Below are 23863 nucleotides of genomic sequence, written 5' to 3'. Positions count from 1 at the left end.
AATACTTTTTAAATTAAATTTAGTATCGCATTACAGATACATATATTTCAGTTTATTGTGTAATTCAAACAAGTTAAAGAACTTCCTATTTTGGTTTGAGTTCTGGTTTTCTGTGGTTTAGTCTTCAAGCAAGATGGCAGCTTCCAGGCCACTGATAGCTGGTGAGCTACAGTTCGCATATAATCACCGCACTTTAGCTTCTGCCACTTTCAGTTACTTCATTATGTGTGGCATATTCTACTGCAAACAAACTTACTCTCTCACACATGCTGTAATTCTGATGTCATTAAGGACATCATCAGCGTATGACAGGACACACGTCTGAGACCGCGAGCAACACATGCCGCATGCTGCTCATTGCGCATGCTGGAGCTGACGTATGTCCTTCTGCCCCCTACATAGCAGTTCGATATGCTCACGAAGACAATCCATTTTATGTTTTCGTGGTAGTGCCCATGTAAAATAAGTCACGGCAGCTGGCAACACATGGAAGCCTAGCCCGGCCTAGCCGGTCGCCAAGCGTTGCGCTAACTGCTTCACAGGGCTATTTTACGTACCCGGAGCACCGCTTGTTTAGACTGTTTTCCCAAAGCTTGCGTCGACAGCTGATGTCCATTTACCTGCGTTTGCATGTTGCAGTTGCGGAATTTATTAGAGGGAACGCACCTGCCTCCTAGTTCAGGCTCAGCAGTCTTGGGAGAGCGCACGCAACGTCCCCGTAACTGAGCGGCTGTCTGGAAATTCAGATGCAACCATGGCACGCATGTCTTCTACTGCGATCGGAGCACGTTGCGACTCTGCGAGAGCAGTGCTTGAAGTCCTGCGCGAACGTGCAACAGTATATTCTCACACCACACCAGTGAAAAATAAAAAGAATGACAGTCAAATGTTTCGATTACAGCCGCGACACTGCACTTGTGCCAGCGAAGTTGCACTTGTCGTCAATTACCTGCCTTCTTGAGTGCCAAGAACATGACGTCATTATTCAACAGTCGGTGGAAACTGCGGACAAACCACATTCCTTACTACACTGCACAGCTATTACTGTTTATAGAATAAAAATGCTGATTGGCGGATGCTTTCTAAAGTGTCTGTGGGCAGGTATCCAGAGTATGGTGCAAATAAGTTGGAAGACACCAATCGCAGTAAAAAGAAGGGAGAGAAGTTAAGAGGTTAACCAGACGTTATACAGGTTGGCGACACTGCATGGGAGAATGAGTATAAAGGGAGGGAACGGATGAAAATGAAGCGGAGGAGGGATAAAGTGTGCAAGCATAAAGGTTGCTCATGAAATTTGTTAATGCTCAGTGTGACCTGTTGCGTCCAGATACCACTGTTTGCTATGGTGAGGGTGCGCAACAATGCTAGGCAATTTTGTGTTCATAGTCTTTTCGTGTCTGTGCAGTTGAGCATGACAATGGAAGGGATGGTCCCCGCACACACATCCCATAAGGATTACATCTTTCAAAGCAAACACTGATTTTCCACATTGATAGTTGTGCAATCACTTTTTTTTTGCTTTGCTTTGCATGCACTATGCTGTAAACCGCAGCTCATGCAGCCTCGTCGTCTCCGATGCCTGGCTGGTGCAGCAAGCAAGAGCCACTTTTTCTTTTTTGGCAAATAAAGACACTTAGCAACACCAACAACACCATGCTGATTGCAGGAAGTGTAGCAGACAGCATGCAAGTATTCAGTGGACAAATGCTGAGTGGTGTGACATCCCGTAAAAACTTGAATGGCCCTTATGGGTATGACAAGATAGTTTTAATAGGCCCCTTCAGCAGCTTGGGGTCCCCATTGCATATCAGTTCACAGACACGGACACTGTTCTTTCGTTTGCCATCAGGGTGGGCAATGCAATAGCAATAGAGATCTCCCCCATGCAGGTACTCCTTTTTCTCCTAGGTTCTGCCTGCATGCCAATAAATGTTGTATTGGTCATTCTATACTATTGCGAGGAGTTCTCATACCACTCTTGGTGCAGTGGTTCAGTGGCTAAGTGATGCGTCACTGCCTCGGCAGGTGGCTGTTTCAAACACAGCTACCGGTGGTACTTGTGAGACCCAGGTTGCTCTTCCCGAGCTCTTGTAAGGCTCATGCGCAGTGCCACGGTGGGCAGGTGGCAATTTCATTGAATTTATTTGAATTAATTTTATTGCAACCTGGCAGATGCCATGGGGGACAGGCAGCTCACAACTTGATAGGCAGGTTGCCACCTGCTACTGTGGCCAGGTTGTGATGACACCACAAGGTCATGTGACCTCTCTTGAGCAATCGTTAATTTAACTGTCACCTGCCGCTATGGGCAGGTTGTTATGGTGTCACAAGGTCATGTGACCTTGGTGGCAAGTGGCCACCTTTCTTGGCACGCCAGCGCTCAGTTTTCCGCTGTATGAGACCCTTAAAGGTGTCGCCTTAATACTATGCCTGTATCAAACAACTTGCACTTGCATGTCCTGTTTCATGAATCGCTGGATCGTTCTTTATATTCTGAACTGAAACTGTTGCAGTTCGTGGACTGAATGGAGTGGCTTTTTATAAAGGGGAGCCTGATTACTCTGAGCTGAGTGGATTCCAAAGGTGAGCAGCACCCATGTGATGATAATGGGACATATATGAAATGGGCAGACCCTCATTTATTGGCAGTGTCATCTGTAGCACATGTTTAATGCTGATTATTTTGATTTCTTGCATATGCTATGGCAATAAGAGTAGCTGAGATGAATGGCGTGTTGTTACAGTGCTGTAGCGAATAAAGCTTTGCTGTTGTTTCTGGGGAGATGCTCTGTGAGGAGATGTGAAAAAAATCTAGTCGTTATCATTTATCGGGCTTACTTATAACTGCCACTGCTAAAAACATCATTTTGGTACATTGAGCCCATTTGAGAGCCTTGCAAAATCTTATTAGATGCAGCTTTGAAAAGATATGCACAATTGTAGCTTGGAAGTATGTGCAAAAATGTAGCCACTTATACACCGGTTCGGTTTTACAGTGCTAACGTGTTTAAGGCAGTTAGCACTGCTACATGGTTTTGCCTATTTCTGTTACTTTTGAACAGTTTGAACAGCAGTACTCTTGATTGACGTTTTCTGCAGATGAGCATTTTGTGTTATTTCTACTTGCGCCATTTATTAAATTTCAGGGACCCCACAAGATCTTGCAGAGTTATTGCCTTCAGCAGGGATGGAAAACTTTTTGCATGGAGCAATGAAGAGAAGTATGTTTTTCAGTTCTAATTTTCAAGGTGTACTGTTGTTGCCCCTCTGCATTTTATGAGCGATAGTGACACCATTCCTTTTGCAGAGTCCAGGTTGTCACTGTACCTTCGTTCGAAAGAGTACTTGAAATTCCCAGGCCTAAAACATTGTATCTGGAATTCTCACCAAAAGGGAATATCTTGTGCACGTGGGAGCAGTACACAGGTACGTTGCAGTTCTTTCAGTGACCTGCAAGCATTGGCTCTTGTGTAGCTTTACTTATGTGCTCACTGCTGCGCAGTCTGGGATTTTATTTCGCCACATCTTGACAGTGTTAGCTATTTGGTTTTCCATTACTGGTGTGTGCACTTCAGTTTTTGTGTTTCGGCAAAATAAAAAGGTGTTCTTAATAGAGGAAGGGATCACCTGGCTTGTTGGTGAGACCTTCTGTTCTCATTCTTAATGGGCGACATCTGAAAGTAAAAAAAAAGTCACTTTCCTTCATAGCCTTATTTAATATTTAGAGCCTTTTGTCTTTGGGATTTTTTATATATTTATTCATTATTTCTTTATAAACTATAATGAGGTTCGACTTTATTTAGGATTTTCCCCAGTTATTTTGTTCCAGTTATTTCCAATTATATTTCCAGTTACTTTCTAGTTTCCATGTTTTTATGTGGGACATGGAATGCCATATTTCTTGAATCATTATTTTCATAAAGATTGGCTGGTTGGTTTATAGAGTTTAATGTCCCAAAGTGACTCAGGCTATGAGGGACACTGTAGTAGAGGGCTTCAGATACCTAATTTCGACCACCTGGTGTTCTTCAATATTCACCAACATTGCACAGTACACGGGCCTCTAGTATTTCAGCTCCATCAACTGCCACAACTGGGATTGATCTTTCATAAAGAATGAGTGAATAAAGCCGTAAATGAAGTTATTAATTGCCTAGTAAGATTGCGATTTTTTTCTCTCGTTTCTTGACATTAATTTGCCGCGTATATTATCACTGCCGTGCACAACACTTTCACGTCTGAGCTATACCTGCCTGCCATTGAGCATCTCAAAAACGTTCAGCATCGCACCAGTCATTTGAAACATTCAGTCACCTTGAAGCAGGGAGTAATTAGCATGTTGGCAGTGGATACAAAGATGAAGTAGGTAGTCATTAGCACTTTGGCACTGGATACAATGATGCCAATAAAACGTCCTCTTGGCCGCCGCGGTGGCTCAGCGGTTATGGTGCTCGGCTGCTGACCCGAAAGACGCGGGTTCGATCCCGGCCGCGGCGGCTGGAATTTCTTTGGAGGAGAAATTCTAGAGGCCCGTGTACTGTGCGATGTCAGTGCACGTTAAAGAACCCCAGGTGGTCGAAATTTCCGGAGCCCTCCACTACGGCGTCTCTCATAGCCTTAGTCGCTTTGGGACGTTAAACCCCATAAACCAAACCAACCAAACCAAAACGTCCTCTTGGTACTTATGTTCCGACTACTCCAACCTCTAAAACATACTTTTTGAATTTATCCACAGATTAGTGAAGTGCTAAGGGAGGTTAAAACCACTTTAATCAAACAACCACTTCAGTAAAAGATATCCGTTAGTTTTCGTGTGGTGCCTTCAAATTTGTTCAGTTGCAAACTGCACTTCTTTGAAATGTATTTTTGATTTGAAATTGGATTTATTTCTATCTATGAGAAATTTGCTTGCAGTGCAAGAATTAGGTGAAGCTAAGTTTTACATGAAAATGAAGGGCTATATTTGTATGCGTGTGCATGCATACATGCGTATATGCATTAGTGTGTTACCACTCATTAAAAATTGGGGACAACACAGCAATGGCCAAGAATCAGTGGATGCTCAGAAAATCAGAACATCTTGCTTGGATTGGGTGTCATTGTTAAAATTGCTTTTGAAATGCATGTTAGTCCACTTTGTTCATTTGATCACCATTGTAAAACATGCTTGCACCGATGACTGCCATTTTGAGAGCTCCGAAAGAGGAGGGGAATGATGTGACTTAGACCATAGTCACCAGACAGCGGCAGTGGTTCTGAATGTAGCTGAGATAAAGCTTCTTACAGCATTAAACCTCCTACCATGGCTTCTGCACTTACAATTTCATTGTCCGTTATATTGGTCAGATTTTCCACTGCTGTATCTTGGGAGGACATCGCGCTTGCTGGTTGTTTTGAGTATCTGGGTGCATAAGAGCAAGTGTCTCCACTCATCGAAACATTCTTTTCAAAAGTGCTTTACATATTTTTGATGCAGCCATTGCAGGTTCATGCACTTTGTACACCTAGCTTTCTATTACGCCAAAAAATCATGGTTTATAAAATCTAGTTGTCAGTCCATTTAAGAAAGACATGTACTATTCATTCTTGAATTAACAGTAGCCGACTATGCTGTAACAGCTGTCCAAACAAGTGGTAGAAACTTGCTTGGTATCATGGTTCTAGTAACTCATTCAGGCTTTGCAGATATTTCATTTGATGAGATGTTGCGGATGATTGCAGTGTGGCTGTACTGGGAGTAACTTCTGCTTGCTTTGTTGAATTGCTGGGCAGGTGTCATTTCTATGGTACTTGCGGGAGTAAAAACAACTGCATAAGAGATCTGTGGACCTGTGCATCTCCCAAAATGGATGCTGTCTTTTAATTGGCCTTTATACTTGCAGAAATATTGCAGTGTTTTAATAGAAGCAGCATTTGGGCATGTGATAAACATTTTACGCATGGCAGGATTAGGTTACAGAACCGATCTTATTATTCGTGCAGAATCTCTATGACGTTTATTTCACATAGTTACTAATGATAAATATTCACCTTTCATTCCAGGCTTGAAAGACTCCCAAGAGCAACCTAACATGTTTATTTATGATATCAAATCTAAAAAGTGCCTTCGATCATTTGTACAGAAGAAACAGAGTTCGTGGTAAGCAGTCAATATCTTGTTTTTCAAAATAAAAATGTGAAACATGCTGCAGCAGTACTTGTAGTTTGATCTTCTTGCAGCTTTCAGTTTTGCTTAGATGTGCTGGTCTTTTTCCTTCTGAAGCGTTTCCCATTTTTTGCGCAAAAACATTGTTACCTCCAGAATTTCGCCGATAGTGGAGCACGGGTTTTGACAGGCTATGATGCGCCTTGCAAGGGTGCACCTCATAAGTAGTCCTTTTCTTCTGTGCTGTGTACACAAGTAATGCTTGTTAGTTCTGCTTGACAATTTTTTTTTTTTTTTTCTGCCAAGCTGACAAATGTACAGTGATAAATCAGGGTCAACAAGTGTGAGTTGGTGTGAGTAGTTTTTTTGGTGCTGTCATGCTAATAAAAGGAAAACAAACCTTCAGGATGTGCGCTGATTCACACAATGACCATTTATACCTGATAGTAGATTGCTTTTGGCTTCTTGCAGGCAACCGCAGTGGTCTGATGATGAGAGCATTTGTGCACGGAGTGTGAACAACGAGGTCCATATCTATGAAAGCAACACTTTTGGTAAGTTGTGGGCTCAGTTTGTGGCCAAGCCAGATTTTAGTAGAGCAGTGACCTCAGACTGTTGCTTGAGAGCAGCTTCGAGGACTTGTCCAAAGGCAGTCAAGCCAGAAAGTATGACTGTCTTGTCTTGCCTGCACAGCTTTCCACAGATTTTCACACTTCCTGTGAACTATGCCAGTTTACTGAGTGCATAGTCACCTGCCGAAACGGGGCACATCCTTTGTCAGTTATTTGGTCACCCTGTCCAGCTGGAGCACTCTGTCCCAGTTGAATTTTCAACGGCACTATTTTGCCTATGCAGATAGTTTTCAGAGAGAAAGCATTATCCTAATTCATGCATTCAAATTTTTTTTTGGTAGCATGCTTATGCTGATGCTGGCACATGCTGCTTTTTGGTGGCTTTACCTTCTTTTCTTTTAGTGAATGAATTGATGGCTGAAGTGCATGATCTTAAATCTGTGGGCCAAATATTTGGTGGGTTGTCTCTTTTTTCCTTTGTCATCTTAGAAACCTTTACCCACAAGATTCACCTGCAGAAGCTTGCAGAATTCAGTCTGGCTCCTGGCGAAAAGCCTTACCACATAGCATGCCATGTCCCTGGCACAAAGGTATGACTTATTGCTGCATTGATACAGGCATTGTGCTGTGCTCTGGTCGTTGTTGCACCAAAGCTGAATTTGCATGTTTGTATTTTTCTTGGGAGAAGAAAAACGATATGTGCATTGTTTGCAGTAATTATGGAGTTATAAAATCATGTCTTTGTATGTTGCTCTGCTGCTGCCATTTACATAATTATAGGGGCTACTCATATAGCTTTGAGATGTGGGACTCCTTCCATGTTGAAATATTTGCCAATAAGTCAGTGGAATGAGGCTTCAAAGACAACAGTTTGGCAGATTGCCTTTGTCAGGTAACACAGCTCTTGGGGCTCTGTGTCTCTTCAGACTTGGGCTGGGATTTGCATATTTGGCCGAACAGTTTTAGAATTGTTTGCCCCCGGCTTGTTTGCGGCCAAACCATGTGAAAAGGTTGTATTTTGCAGCTTGTCCATGTTTTGATGTAATCTGACTGGCGTCGGGGCATTCCTGGTTTTTCTTCGTATAGTATGCCAGCTTGACCTAAGAGGGCACAGTCCAGCCAGCAGACTGGACTGGTGTCACCAGGAAAAAGAAAAGTGAAAGGAAAAAAAATAGAAGACAGTGAAGTTGAGAGAAAAGAACAAGGAAATCAGGTGGCAGTGAATTGGTTGGTCACTTTTTTTGACAGAAGGTAATGATAGTTTAGTTGACTGGCAGGGCTGAGCCCTGCAGTTTGGTTGGTGCCGCAATGCAGTTGTCCAGGAATTCTGGGCAGACTAAGTCAGCAATGCAGTTAGATTATTGACACATTCTCTGTGTCGTGGGTCTCCTCAGGGTCACATTGTGACTTCATGCTGTGTGGCCACGACTGCCGAGTCATGTGATGAAGCCGTGCGACAGCTCAGATTTTTCAAATGAGCCCGCAAAAAGCACACATGCCAGGTTGCTGTCGCCTTCTGTTGGTGGTTCAGAGAAGCTTGTTTTGCCAGTGGCCCAGCAGTGAGCTATAACACACAGGGATTAAGGCTCTGAAAATCGCTGCCGCAGTGAACACGTTAAACACACAAGCAAGCTCTATGCAAGACTGAGGTGCTAACAAGCCACAGCTCTATGAGAAAGAATTCTAGGGCTACCAAACCAGATGGACACATCTCAGTGAATGTAACAGTCATGCAAATGAAATATTTGCATGTGAAATATTTTCAGGTCATTTTGCAAGTTTGCTGTCACCAGTTTGCCTTGTATAATTTTTTATGTAGCTTTGAATGTGAATTCCATAAGTTTGTTCCTAAATCCACCTCATAAAGACTTCTTTCTTGCGCGGTGTATGAATGTGAAAGGGTGATAATTTTTTTTTCATGCATGGTATTCGTTTGCTCTAAAATTTATCACTCTAGCTAGGGTAACAGGTAACAGTAGCGTTTTGTCCTACCATGAATGGCCACTTTGTGCTTACTTAGGTGCTGTTAGCGTGAAATGTTTTGCACTTTTATTAAAGCACATTGTATTTTGTCTCTGTCGTTACCCTTGCAGGGCCAGCCATCCTTTGTGAGAGCATTTAGGCATTCAAACTACGATGGTCCAAATGCAGGCATCGCTAACAAAAGTTTCTACAAGGCAGACAAGGTGGATTTCTATTGGAACAAAAAGGGTTCGTACTCAGGTCCAAATTTAAAATAATTTCCACGCTGTTTTAATGCTGAAGTGTTTCTGAGCTGGCATTGCAGTCTTTCAGTGCTGCTGTTGTGGATGCCATGCTGACGGCCTTCCCATTATTGGCTTGTCAGATGAAATGGGGCTCAAATATACTACTGTGGGTCACCTGCAACATGAGAAAGTAATCTCATGGTCGCAGTAGGATTTATGAGACTTTCCGAGAAGATTGTGGCTGTCAAATGACGCCTGAAGTGGATACTGAGGACAACTTTATGAAGTTTTTGTTCTTCGTTCAAAGTGAAATTTATAGCTGCACCTTTTGTGACTCTGCTGATGTTCATGCAGCAACTGGAAGCACTTCCATTACTGAGAAATACATTGAGTTAGAGGTGGAGCATTTTTTTTTTCCCACCACTGTTGTTAAAACTCATGTGTAGTGGTGGTGTTAAAGGTTTTGGATCTACCTTGTTTCTTTTTTCAATTTTATCTATGCTTTTCATATTATTTAGGGAATAAACGTGCATTAGTGATAACAATACAAAATTCACCTAATATCCAGGTGCGTAATCCTCCGTTTTCTCTTCTGTGCAACTAAATATCTCCCGACAGCCCCGCAGTGTAGCTGTAAAAATGACGTGTAATGACAGTACCTGTCTTATAGTTTGCTCATTTTTGTAGCCTACAAGAGTCAGGTTTTCAGCGAGAGTACTTTCTTTGTCGTGAGAAAGTGGTAATCAAACGATCCAGGCTAACTTCAATTTGTCCTCAATGACCCTTTAATGTGCCTAATATTTTATTTTAGCTCAGTGGTACATGTCATGTTTATTGAACGTGGCCATTATTACCAGGCACTGGTGTGCTACTGCTCACAAGCACTGAAGTGGACAAGACTGGAGGCTCATATTATGGTGACCAGGGATTGCATTTCCTTAGAACCAATGGAGACACGGCCATGGTGAAACGAGGCAAGTATTTGTGTATGCAGGTGCAGGTGTTGGTGTGGGTGCATGTAGGGCTTCACATGTATCGACACAGTGGCTGCCTTTATTATTCAGGCTTATCATGCTCTCATGTAAAGCCGCATATACGGTGAATGCATTTCACATTGAACTTGACAGGCACTTTTCTTTCGTTGATTTAGATATTGGGCAATCAGTGATAAGGCTGCATGACCATGTCTAGATAGCTCCCTCTGATATGATGTTACAGGCTTCACTGAAACCTCCGGAACATAAAACTATAAAACATGCCATAAAACATGCCAAGGGCATGTTTAAACAAACCATAAAACATGCCAAGGGCAAAGGAGCAGCAACATGGTATGCTGGGGTGAAGGGCTCCGGGTAAATTCGAGTCCCAACTGTTCTTTAACCTGCATTGAAATCTTGGCGCACGGTCTTTTGCTTTTCACTTTCATCGAAGTATGACTGCTGCAGTCAGGAATCAAGCGTGCGATTTCATGCTTAGAAGCATAACACTACAGCTGTTGAGCCACCATGGCAGGAGGGGATATGCAAGTGAAAGCAGCAACAGTTAGCCCATGGGCACAGAATGCGAATTACTAGTGAGCAAGAAGACACATGAGTGGCTGGGCCATGCGTGCTTTTAACATTACATGGTCCTTTCTTCAGTTGTCTCTCGACCATGGAACCCTCGAGCCAGATAGTGTTTATATGCCTTGTAAGCAAAACTGTATCATCCGTGCATTGAAAGATTTAACATTTTGAGGCTATTGTGGTCAAGTCATTCACAAATATGTTGAAGAGCAATATAGATAAAATGGATCTTTGTGGTAAACCTACCTTCATAGGTAGCTTCCCATTTAGTTCAGTTTGGCTGTTTGATCTGACAACTTGTGAATGACCACGTAAAAAAATTCTTGATGATAGCATCAAAGGGGCCTCGAAAGCCCAGTAGGTACAATTTTTGTAATCAAATGCTATGGTTAACTGTATCAATGGCTTCCTTAAATCGAAAAAGAGATCGCAGCTAAACGAATTTTCCTCAAAAGCAGCATACAAATCGTGTGTAAATTCCTCAAGAATTAATATAGTGCCCGTTCGTGCAATTAAGCCATACTGATGGTTTGAAAAGGACTGCGAATCTGTTTAAGAAGGATGTCATGCATCCAGATAGGAACTTCTCCAGTATTTGTGACTGAATCGGTAGAATAGAAATCAATCAGTAGTTCTCAATAGTATTCCTTTGTCCTCTCCTGAGCACTAGCCTTACGATAGCACTTTTCAAATTTTCTGGAAATATAGAGGTTTCCAAAAACCCTTTAATCAAAAAGAGCAGAATGGCCGAAGGAGCTTGAAAGTTCCATTGCAGGCTTATCTCATCTGGAGCTAAGTTTGAACCTTGCAAGACCTTCCTTTGATAGCCTCGGAAGATATGCCAATGCTGATAATGACACTTTTAGTGTGCACTTAACGCCGTGTCAAGTTGCTCCCATTTCTGCCACAAGCCTGAAATACTTATTGAAATCATTGCCTTTTGAAACAGGGTCATCTACCAAAACGTCAGTATACGGCCCATGCCCATCTTTTCCACAAAAGTGATTATCAACGATTACATCATTGTGGGATTTTTAAAGGAACATTTGAACTGCTGCTGAAAATACAGGCGCCATGCAGATTGCATGAATGCCACAACCCTGTTTCTGGCAGCTCTGTATTCTGAACGAATGTCTGCGTTTTTAGGAGCACGTTTCGAATGTTTCCAAAGCTAATCCTTATTCGCACTTGCTCGCCAATTTTCGGGATTTAACTGTGTATGAGTCTGCCTTTTTCTACGTGCAATATTCCAAGTACAAGTTTTTTTTTTTCAGCTCGTTAAGTTTATGACACATCTTTGTTTAAAACTATCTCTACTTGTTTGCCTTCAGTTAAACATGCCCAGTTAAATAATGCTACTGATGCATCTAATTTTATTTCATCTATAATTGTCATGGGTATCTTGTTAGCAATAATAATAGTAATAGTAAGTTTGTTGTCAATTTCCATGTTATATTTTTAGCTACTGGCCTTCCAGAGCCAAAAATGGCTTGAGTTACTAGGCCCATTAAAATCGGTGAAAAGAGGGAAAACAGCAGAAAAAAAAAATAATTCCAAGATAAGCTTTTAAGAAAACACAGAGAGGAAATTATCAGAAAAAAATGTTAGACATCAGTTTGGTCACAAGAAGTGAAGAAAAAATGAGAAACAATAATAATAATTATAATAATAATAATAATTATTATTATTATTATGAACAGTAATTTGATAAGAACTGCTCCACTGTGCTTGTCATTGAATTAGAGGCATGATTCTCAGCAAAAACAGCATCAAGAACCATGGAAGTGGCTGCAGAGGAATTGTGGTTCTTGAACTTGGTCATGTGAAAGTGTGTCGTAATTTTTGTGCTGAGTCGTGATGTAACATTTTTGTTGGAGATGAGGCAGTCCTGGTCTTTCTCTTAAAGGCATGAACTTAGTAATCATAGTAAGCATTAGTTATGTTCAGGCATTTTTGTATCTGTAGGGCAAAACCTGTGAACGTGTGAGAAGCATGTGTAATTATTTTCGCAACATTTCAAGTTGGTGCTTTGTTAAAGCTGCTCATTTTTAATATCCCAATAAAAGGTGTGCTGCCATGTGCAACACATTAATAATGCTTGTGACATTTTTTTTTTTTTTTTGCTTTTTCAGGTAAAGATGGGCCCATATACAGTGTGCAGTGGAGCCCTGACTGCGACCACTTTTGTGTCGTGTACGGATGTATCCTTTTACTCTATATATACCAATATATTCCAAAGCTTTTTGAAGCTGGCTCTGGAGAGTATTAGGGGAAAGGTCTTAATTTTTTTTGGCCTTGGTGAACCCCACTGACTCTCAAAAGGTGCTGAGGAACCCAGAAAGCTCTGTTTTCCTTCCCTTCTTACCTGATGTGCATGCAAATAGAACTGCTGATGCAAGTAGAACTGCTGGTCTCAGGACTTGGGCTTTTTGCATTCGAGCTTCTTTAAACTATAGCCACCATGGCCGCAACCGATCCAGTTAGCTCAGCACCTGAATGCCAAGGCCACCGTGCCACTGTAGAAAACACATCGTTTGTTAGGCAGTTGGAGATGGTGCTGAATTACAAACATGGTAGCACCAAGTTTTACAGTATTGCGTAGTTTCCTTGAAAGGCTTCACTTTCCCTTGTGGTGGGGCAATGTAAAAATGGCAAGTTGGAGAATGGAATGAGGTGAGATTCCGGAACATTGGGAAGTTGCTGTCTTCCATCTTCCTTAACCTGATCTGTGCACAGTCATGCCTGCAAAAGCCACTCTGTTCAACCTCAACTGTGACCCTGTGTTTGACATGGGTACTGGCCCGAGGAACTGCGTCTACTACAACGTGCAAGGAACCCATATCCTTCTCTTGATTTCCTCTTGTTTTGTCACTTGTTCTTTTTTTTTTCTTTAAAATGACGATGAAAGAATTTTTTTGAAAGGATTTATCTCTTTAAATAAGAGTCCAGCTCTTGCCTGCAACATTGTGGTGCAAATATTTCTTCACTCAAAATGGAGTTTAACTTGAAGCCATTTTTTTATGCTTTTTGAGGCTTGTCTTTGTTGCATTTTGTGTAGCTGATGGGTGACAGACAGCACTTTATCAAGCTTTAGGTGCTTGCTTAGCTGCACTGTTAACATGCTTGCAGCCAAGCCTGCTTGGTCGGCTAGTGTAAGGCTACAACCTTAGTAGCAGGGTGTGGAGTATTGCTGTCCTGTGGTCAGTACTCAACACTGTGGCCTTTGGTTCAGCAGCCAAATGCCATAGCCACTGAAGCACTGTGGCGGGCACTTGCTGCATTTGAGAAGGACAGGAAAGTTTGTCGCAGGTCCGGCACGTATTGTTCGGCGGCCAGAGATTGCGCAGTATTGGCCGTATGGTACTAATGTTCTTCATATTAAAACACTTCGGCTACCTGAGCAAAAGTGATAGAGCATGCTTTTGGTGGAATTAACCCTACTCTGTCTTGAAGCAGTGCGAAAAGGTGGACATGTTGGTATTGGTTCATTCTGATGGATAGTGCAGTGCAAAGAAGACGACATGTGAGGAAGGCACACATGGCAAGCACTTACTAGCAACAAAGGCATTTATTGCAATGCTTTGTATAAAAATGGGTGAAGAATCTTTCCTTTCTTGAAGTGAAGTGTTGTTAATTAGTGTCATAGTGTGTGTGGGGGGGTTGGGGTTCCCTGTGGTTCATTTAATGTCTAATTGTGTGCAACATCAGGAACACGCAAGTAATGAGGAGCCACTCTTTAATGACTGCTAGAGTTAGCAATGATCTCGCATGCATGACACAATAGAATGAACTTTCAGTTCTATGTCACTTACTGCTAATAATAATTCTGGCTCCCTCCCTCCACCTTATTTTAATTCAGATATTGAAACTGCAACTTTTACATCGCTTTTGGCATAGCCATTTATATTCCAAATGCAATATTTTGCTATGGGCGTTGTGCATACCTATCATCCTCTGCATTACTTTGTTGTGGTGGGTATTTTATTTCTGCTGTAAAATTAAAGATATCCACCATATACTTTTTTTGGTGCACTATATGGCTCCTTATTATTAGCATATGTTTTGTTCTTTCACTTATAGTGTTCAGTGCACAGTGAGTGGAGTGGTCAATGTGACACATGCATGTGCAGCATCTGTTTGGGTGCACTTCTCCCTTTCTTGTCTGTATTTGAGTCCATTGTGCCTTTGCCACCTTAACTCGGTGTACACTCCTGATTCTTGCTGGCTTTGGGAATTTGCGAGGCAACGTGGAAGTATGGGATGTGAAGGGTCGCAAGCAGGTCTCCAGAAGTCAGGCTGCAGACTCCACCCAGCTGTGTTGGTGTGCGGACGGTGAGCACTACCTGACAGCCACCACTGCCCCCCGGCTGAGGGTGAGCAATGGGTATGTGACATTATCCTCCGCTTTCCTGGTGATTCTCAGCTTCGCAGCAATGAGGGAGGGAATGCTCTCCGTTTGAGGTGCACAGGACAGGTGTATTTTTGTGTTGTACGGACCATTTTAGCTTCACGCAGTGCAATAAGAACAAAAAACTGTGCGAGGTGGTGCTCATCCATGCTTGCACTGCGCAGAAAACATGGGCAGCAGACAGCGACTTCTGCACAGCGCTCGTGTCGTGTAAACATCTCTCTGTCATCTCTGTTCTGGGGACTGTTAACACAAACTTAATGTGTGCAGCTGTCTTGAGAGTACTTGGTTGTGTTGTACACGACACTTCTTGCCTCTGTAATGCTTGAGAAGACAATCTTTAAGACACCTTTGCATGTATGTATGCCTTAGCAGCTGCAGTAGACCTGTCAGCAACTCATGGGACAGGTTGTGTTAGTCAAATGCATTTCGCTTTCTAAGTGCTCAAAAACTGCCCAGGTGATGTAGTTAATTTAAACACCAAATTTCTGCTGGTGGGAAAGTGTCATGTTTCAAGTAATCTTTTGCATATTGTGCTATTTCAGGGTAGCTTTTGGGTGCAAGTGCTGTCAAAATCTTTGAGGTTGCTGAATTAACATGCATGGCCCTCGGAAGCATTTCTGAATGCATCAGCCAACCACTTATCCTCTAGCTGAGCCTGACGCCTCAGGTCCAGGTCCTTTTTTTCATGATGATGTGTGCAAATGTCTGTTTACTGCTAATTCAGAATTTTGTTCCGGCGACACAGTTGAAGCTAATCTTGTGACATCTACTGTGACATATATTTAAGCTTAGGCATTTTTATTTTTTGTAAAACAAACTGTAAATCTTAATCAATTTGCAGATACAAGGTGTGGCACTACTCGGGCAGCCTGCAGCATGAGAACCTCTGTCGTGAAGGAGAGGAGCTTTGGGACGTGTTGTGGCAACCCTGTCCTGCTGACACTTTCCCAGCAAAGCCGATCTCTTTCAAGCAAGTCAGCGGTATACAGTCATCACAGCCGCAAGGTCTGTACACCTCTGTGCAGTATGTCAAAGGGACTTTGAGGCGCTTGTCATAAAATTGAGGCGGCACTTTAGAAGTGGCAAGGTGCTCTCCGGGAAATGCGTTTCAAGAACATTTTCATGCACCAAATATGACTGGGTTCATGGCACATCAACAGTTTCTATTTCTTCTATCTTTGAATGGTGTTCCTAGTTTAGTACAGAGCAATGTGCAGACCACCATAGCTCTGCCACCCCACCACCTGCAACAGACAAACAAGAGAGTAATTGCAACCAAAGAGAAAGCTTGAAAATGTTCAAGCTGAAATTTACTGAAGTGAAGGCCTAAGGCATGTACTGCTTGGCATCTCTTAGTAACTTGGCTTCGGTTATCCAAAGCTTCTTTTGAAGAAATACTCTGAAATGAAAGCAGTGGTACCTGTTACATTGCAAAAAGACAGTTCTTTAGATATGAGTTGCCGGCCCATGAGGGAATACAAAGCGTTAGGCTGCTGATTTTGAGGGTTGCGGGTTCAGTCCCAGTCGCCGCAGCCGCATTTCAGTGTAGGCAGAATGCAAATGGCATCTGTGTATCTGTGTGCTGTGTAATGCCAGTGCTTGGTAAAGAACCCCAGGTGATCTGTATTGATCAGAAGAACCCCAGGCGATCTATATTAATCTGTAGCCCTCCAATGAGGCATCCCTCATAGTGCACATGTCGATTCGGGATGTTAAATTCCACGTACCAATGCAAAGTGAAGAAAATATGGGCCTTATTGCTGAAGATTGGAGATGTTAAGAGGAGCTTACGAGAATTCTCAGAAGAAAAAAATTAGGCGATCATAAAATACGATGCAGTCAATCTGCATTAGCAGTATTGGTTGTGCATTTCTTCTTTACTTTGGTTGCCTTGCCATTGCATCTGTCATTTGGAGTTCCGTCATCTGTTTTTCGTTCCTGTACTGAGTGGTCTTCTCGTGGGCAGACGCTTCAGGAAGGTGGAGGTTAGCGGAGTTCCATACGTGGAAGGGTGCTTACTGTAGAGGGTGCCGGCTTCACACATGCACACTCACGAAGTAAGAGAGACACTTAAGTCTTTGGGCAAAGAGGACCATGCTGCTGACGCACCAAAAATCCGCTGCAGGAAACCAGAATAAAATGCCTGCTGATGCCACTAAGGTCATCCCTGAGGAATAAGTTCACTCAGTCTGTGAACAGTAAGGTACAGCGATTCTCAAAGGAAGAGACATTGAAGTTGCTTTCTCATGATTTATTTTTTTTTCTGTGACGGAATAATTGTGATATGTGATCATATGCAAAGATGGTAAGGATGCTTCAGGTGTTATTATTAAGAAGTTTCACTATGTGGTTGTGTTTGTATTTCTCTAACAGCTTGTGCTTGAAGGCAGTGGAGCGTGTGACATGTTAATCAGTGATATACAGCCGCACATTTCACTTAGTGTGACAAGCCACAGTGCACATGTTTTAGTGAAGTTGGCCAACCTCCACTGATTTGGAAGGCTTCTTGATTGCAAAGACAGGAGGAAAGCCTGGAGCAGTTGACATTTGCACTTGTGTGACTTGTGTGTTCACTGTGTGTTCACTGTGTGTCCACTGTGTGTCCACACTTTATCCTTCGGACACTGAGGAAAAATTGAAGTTGAACAGAATTGAGCTGAATGTAAAAAAAAAAAAAAAATCATTTTTGTAATCAATTTTTCTGACAAGTGTGTCTTTTGATGGAGAACAAGCATAAACATGGCCAGAAAGAGCCACACAATTGATTTTTGCGAAGAGTAAATATTGGGTGGAGTTACCCTCACTGTCCCTTTAACCACTGAGCTCATGCTATGCTTGCCATCAAACTGGGTGGCCGACTCACGTGGTACTAAAGAAATCAGGATTCTCAACAGAGAATTGTGCATAATTACTGGTGCTGATGTACGGTCATTTTTTTTATGTTCGGCAGCGTCGAAGCAGGTGTACCGGCCACCTTGTGCCAGAGGACAGCCTGCCTCATTTAAGGTCAAGGATGATGAGAGCTCATCTGGTGACAAGGCTGCTGACTCTGCACCGAAGTCCAAGACAGCAATCAAAAACCAGAAGAGGAAAGAAGCCAAGAAGGCAAAGAAGGAGAACCCTCAGGCAAGAAAAATTGCTTCGGAGGCACTCGATATACAGCCATATTAAGAGTGCGGGCCTTTTACTGAACTCTTTTACTGAAACCTGATGACATTGGTGTAGCCGACAGAAAAATTGGGGGGAAGAGGGGGGGGGGGGGGGGGGGGGGGCACACTTAAGCTGCGGCACAATAGCTGATGAGTTAATGGCCATATATGCAGAATTGGGCAATCTCTGCTTAACATTCGTAGATCCCTGGAAGCCCTCTTACCAGTCCTTGCGCAGTGGTTAAGTGATAGGCCCCGCCCTGTGATGGCAGGTGCTACCACCGGTGGGACCTACGGAGAGGTTGCTGTTTCCAGCAACCTCTCGGGACCAATCATTAATTTAACTGCCACCTGCCACATGGGCAGTTTGCTCACAATCTGGTGGGTAGGTTGTGATGACGCCACAAGGTCATATGGCCTAGCTTTCCCACCTACTTCTTAGGTTGCTTTTCTGGGGCTTTTTCGGGGATTTTTCGGTCATGGTCAATGATGCCGACGCTGCCGAATTTTCTGTGACACACGCTTCCTAATGCTATTGCGTTAAAAATGGTGTGTGCTTTAGCACAGATAGCTCCTCTGCCTTCACGTCAGTATTCATCCCATCTACATGAGGATGCCAAGAAATGTCATCTGCCTTTTAACATGACTGCTTGTACATCATAGCTGGTTTCAGTGAAGGTGTGGTTGGGTGTTCTCCCAGCTGTATGCTACAAGGCTTGAGCTTTTACTAGCTACATGGTAGTAATTTGGCTCCCTGTTACACAGGGAGCCAGAGGGAGCCTTGTATTCATTTGGTTTGACATTTTTTTCATCAGTATCCTTCAAGGCTTTTTGCCTTTTTATGTTTGCTGTGTTCAGCCACATACTGCATGGTTGCTTTCATGGTTAACATTCTAAGCTTTGGCCTGGGTTTTTGCGAGCACACCCTATTGCTGCAAGAGTGACCTATGCAGATGTGACAATAGTTGTATAAATGGCGGTTCAGTTTAATGCTCTAGAGCAGGGGTTCTCAAACTTTTTTGCTTGGAGGAACCCCAAAAGCCTTCAATAAGTTCCAGGGAACCCCCCCCCCCCCCCCGTTTTCACTTACCAGGAATGTTGTCGAGTGCATTTTTGCAAAGAGAGAGTTGCAAAAGTTAAATGTTTATTGCACAGATTAATACAAATACTAATGTGATGGGTGGTACTGCTTCCCTTTTGAGAGCAAGTCAAAGCGTGGCTCAGTAGCACTCAGAGCCAGTCTCATATCAGCTGCCGGGTCAGGGCCGTTGAGGCTCCTCGCGGAACACAAGAAGACAGCCCGCGGAACCCAGTTTGAGAACCCCTGCTCTAGAGCCAGATTTATGCATTCTTATGTATTCCACAAGGCTAGGTATAAGATTTGGTAAAAGTGCACTTTTTTTTTTCTTCCAGGCAGCAGAGGTCACAGATAAAGCATCGGCGATACAGACAGTTGTTGAAGTTATGGGACAGAATTCTGCAGCACAGGATACGGAGGAAGTTAGCCGGGAAAAGAAAATCCGGAATGTGAAGAAGGCAAGTTACTCTTTCTTACCCTTCATTTCCCAAAGTGTTTTCATTTAGGTGAATGACATAAGCATGTTTACTACTTCATGCAGAAGCTGGGCCAGATAGCTACGCTCAAAGAAGAACTCCAGGCAGGAAAGAAACTAGAAGCAAACCAGGTAATGTCAAGGAGACGAGTTGCTGGTGCACATGTCTCGTTCTCTGGTCATGTTTTGTTACTACTTTGTCTCTTTAAACAATTTAGCACCATTTTCCATGATAGGCTAGCTACCATTTCTTATTGTAATCTAATAGTGACATAGCAATGGCAGTCACTGTTTTGATTATTGTACATTGTTTGCTTATTGTGGCACCTGCTGCTGTTTGTAATTTTTATGTAACTAAAAGCAGACATATTTCTTAGGGTGTAGATCTGTGTAGCATGTGTAACACATCTCTTGGTTGGGTTGTACTTGCTTTTCTTTTTAATGTGCTGTATTGAGAGAATGAGCCTACTCGTGAAGTAACCTACCATAGGAACAGTGTTTTGAATTCTTGTGGCCAGGAGGACGATCAAGTTTGATTTGAACGCTTGGTTGGTGTACTTGATCGAAAAGCTGTTATTACCAGACAGTGTCTGCAGGATGAGGGCGATAAAACTGCCTGGCTTGTAAACGGGCCTGAGCTTTGACCAGGTATGACATTAACCAAATGCAATGGCTTTAGTGTCGGAGTACAGTTGGAAGCTTTCTTAACCCCTTCACCATTTTGTTATATGAACGAATTTCTTAACAAAACTGCTTATTTTTTTTATTCCTGATTTCGAATATTATTGCAATAAAAAGCACGAATTCGATCTTTAAAAAATATCTGAAGCAAACACGAAGTCAAATTAGCATATTCAAGTTTATTATTTCTGACATTATGGAAACCAACTTCCTGCTGGTAATGAGCGATAAATATATTCAAGAAAGTCATCAGGCAAGCTTATAATGAACATCTTACCGGGAACTGCAAGAAAAGGAAACCGAGGGGGTCATGTAGGGATGTTACTGACGTTGACCTTCATGCACTCACGCGCGCTCGCAAAGTTCGCTTCTGAGCTGTCCACTTCTTCATCGGAAGAACTGATAAGCACAACGTCAGCACTGTCGTCCTCGCTCCCTGAAACAATGTACACTTCGGTGTCTGAATCACCATCCCCTGAAGAAGATTACGACGAAGAAGAGCGTCTTTTCCGAGAAGACGGGCCAGCAAAACACGCGTCGCCTCCGCCGGATGCCATTTTTAAAACCCAGGTTGCCATACGAAAAAAAAAACGTTTATGCGGTAGAAGAAAACGAAATTAACAGGTCAGTGCTGCCATCTGTCGAGCAAAATGACATCTAAGCCACACCCGACCACTGCTCGTCCGAAACGAGGAAGAGAAGAACCTATTCAGAGAGGACGAGCTACAGTCGTCCAAAACAGTTTGGGGACGGCTTGGCAAGGACGAGTACAGCTCGTCCAAAACGGTTAAGGGGTTAAAAGGTTTGGAATCGTGCCTGCAAATGCTGGGTGAGCCTTCTGCAGGAATGCATCTGCCTTTCTTTTCTTCAAAACCTCCTCCTTCTCACAGCGCTAGGTGTCACCAGACTTGTGTTTTTACATAGGCAGTTTGTGCTTTGCTCAGCAGTCGCTGCTCCTTTTTCATTGTGATAGGCACCTCCTCCTCAGATCTCTCAGCGTGACTGAGCAAAGAGAGGCAAAAAGATTCATGCAACAGTTATCATGCTTTTCTGGTGCTCTTCTTATGGTAGTGCCCATAGAATCCCATGTATTCCCTCAAGGCTCTCTTTTTGATCTTTTATTTTTCTAATCTTCCTCTCGTTCAATACTTGCCTTATTTGTTTGCTTAATTAACCCACTTTCTTTCCTAGAAAAGCTGGCATCAATTTGGGGGAGGGTTCATAGCGCGGGGAAAAAAAGTTTCAGTAGATCTTTTTTTTTTTACAAGAATCTAAATTTCATGTCATGCGTGCGCTCGCTCACCGATCCGTTCATCCATTCATCATTAATAAAAGCATGTTAGATTAATGATTAGTCACTCAAGATAAGCAACCTGGGCCACACAAGGCCCATTGCTGGGAGCACCTGCCATCGCAGCGTAATGACGCATCGCTTAACTGTTGCGCTGCTGCACCAGGAGGAGTATGAGGACTCGCAGGAATCTGCATATATGGGGATTAACCCATTATGCTATTGTGTCATACCCTTAAGGCGGAGCTTAAGTGTCCCCTCCAATTTTTGGCGCGCAGCATCTTGGCGTGCTGCCAAGGTCTAGGCTCTGATCAAGGTTAAGCTAAGCTGATCTGATCTGATCGTTTCGCGCCACAGATGGAAGTTGGTGAAGACGACAATATGCAGTGGACAGTGTGAGAGTGTGTTGCAGTTTAGCACTAGGCGTGATTGACTGCGATGATACCATAGTAGTCTCGTACAGTGGCCAGCATAGCTGATCTGTTCGTGCCGCCGCGGGTTCTAAACCCAGTCGCTGCAATATTTATTTTATTTCTGCATGGGCTGTTGCTATGCTAGGTTTGGCCAAGGTCACCTTCTAGGTCACCCTGCCATTGGCTGCAGCTACCATTGGCTACGCTTCTCCGAACTTACCCGAGCTTCCTCCCACTGGCTGCAGCTTGCGCAACGCTCCTACAAACTAACCAGAGTTACTCCGAGGCTTCACACAGGATTCTTGGCTGGGACTACATTAAGGAGTGCTTTCGCACTAAAATAGTTTTCCAACGACAAAAGTGGGGGATGGGTTCATTATGTCAGTGGGTTCATTATGGGAGTAAATACAGTACAACGTTTCCTCCTACCTACGCAGCCATGTTTGTAGGGTATGCTTATAAAGACACAGTAAACACAATTCACTCTGGGTACTCCTTATTGTAGACGTTGAATGCATTCCTGCATTAAAAGTGAAAATAAACAATGTAATTATGTTAACTTTGTAATAATGGTAGCAAAGAGTTCTGTTTTCTAGAAGCAGTGGTGTAGGAACATTGCAAGAGCTTTGCCATTATGTTCCTTTACCATTTCACTCCTTACGTCCCATGTTGCTTTTGAGCACTTATGCACATGAATGTGAATAAGCTCAGTGGCCAATAAATAAACTGTAATTGGGAGTAGTGCATGTATCACTATTATCGGTGTGTGGTTAGTTTCTTGCACTTGCCATGCTTTTCACTAAGTATGTGGGAAGTCCTGCTGGTGCATCAGGCTAGGCTAAATGAAGTCATCGCAATACAATGTTCAGGTGCATGGTCCGACAAAAGCAAGCAGAGTGTGTTGCATTATTGTAACTGCGCAAGCATGCTGTGTACTGAAAAAATGGAAGTTTTGCTATGCTTGTGCACAACAGTATCGCCTAAACAGCCATGTGTGAGCACTGAGTGCCTCGTGACATCTGTTTGCATTGGTACGGCTGCAGTTCGAGCTGCAGAGCATGCTTCATGCGTTCAAGCTTTCAGGCACACAAACCAGCCAATCAGTTTGCCTTTGATTACTTTTTGGTGGCTTGTGCCAGCAGTAGCAAATTTGTTGCGTAGAAGCTTTTAACCATGCAATTTTTACACTTTTTGTTTGTGCGCAGCTGGAGAAGATAAAGCGGGAGCAGGACCTTCTTGATGAACTGCAAGCCCTAGAATTGCAATGAACGTGCACTAAAATATACGCATTTTTGCTTGGCTTCTCTTTATTACCCGTTGTCTGAAATCGGTGCACCTTTAGTGCATCAATGCAAAGGCCCGGGTAAGTCAGTGGCCTTTGTAACAGCCATCTGCAGTGCAAAAACAAAGCACAGCAGAAGAACTACATGTGAAACGTCAACTGGCTCCAGAATTGCAGGAACTCTGAACTTAAATTTCAATCTTATTTATACAGAGTGTCGAAAGAGCAGACAAATTCCACATTCTGAAACCTTCCTGGTGTCATACATATGTTCATGATAGATACCTATATGACTTCTGGCATATCCTATGACAAGGTGGCGGTAGTGGATTCTAAGCATAAACCGATCCTACAAGCATCAATACAAACGAGCAATCCCCAAGTGGCCGAAACCACTGAGGTCGTACTAACAGTCCTTCACAGAGAGAAAGTCAGTTTATCATCTACCATCGTAACCGGCTCTCAAGCACCATGCAGAAATTCGCTCAAGGATGACTCCCCGCAAAATCGGCAGCCATACTCAATTTGACTTCAGTCAAACACCGCCACATCGTTTGGACCCCCAGACACGACGGCCTGGAAGGAAATGAGGTG

The 23863-nt window shown here is 43.1% G+C and overlaps 1 protein-coding gene across 1 annotated transcript; it reads left to right on the top strand.

Annotated features, from left to right (window-relative positions):
- Positions 1–106: 106 nt before the first annotated feature.
- On the top strand, positions 107–23297 carry eIF2A (eukaryotic translation initiation factor 2A). The gene is made up of 17 exons (XM_089544729.1): positions 107–161; positions 2514–2583; positions 3147–3221; positions 3308–3426; positions 6043–6139; positions 6617–6699; positions 7207–7307; positions 8811–8928; positions 9782–9898; positions 12622–12690; positions 13226–13327; positions 14699–14873; positions 15742–15905; positions 17851–18026; positions 19463–19585; positions 19669–19734; positions 23193–23297. Exons 1-17 carry the CDS (start codon positions 134–136, stop codon positions 23253–23255), a joined length of 1746 nt encoding a protein of 581 aa, XP_089400855.1. The 5' UTR covers positions 107–133; the 3' UTR covers positions 23256–23297.
- Positions 23298–23863: the final 566 nt, after the last annotated feature.

This window comes from Amblyomma mixtum, chromosome 5 (assembly GCF_055824585.1).
Source record: "Amblyomma mixtum isolate Tamu chromosome 5, ASM5582458v1, whole genome shotgun sequence".
Lineage (NCBI taxonomy): Eukaryota > Metazoa > Arthropoda > Arachnida > Ixodida > Ixodidae > Amblyomma > Amblyomma mixtum.
This window is presented reverse-complemented; position numbering and strand designations above follow the sequence as displayed.

Coding starts and splice junctions, on each gene's coding strand:
- eIF2A (XM_089544729.1), top strand. CDS start 134: ATGGCAGCTTCCAGGCCACTGATAGCTG. Junction 8,929..9,781: donor TTTCTATTGGAACAAAAAGG/GTTCGTACTCAG, acceptor CATTATTACCAG/GCACTGGTGTGCTACTGCTC. Junction 19,586..19,668: donor AAATCCGGAATGTGAAGAAG/GCAAGTTACTCT, acceptor TACTTCATGCAG/AAGCTGGGCCAGATAGCTAC.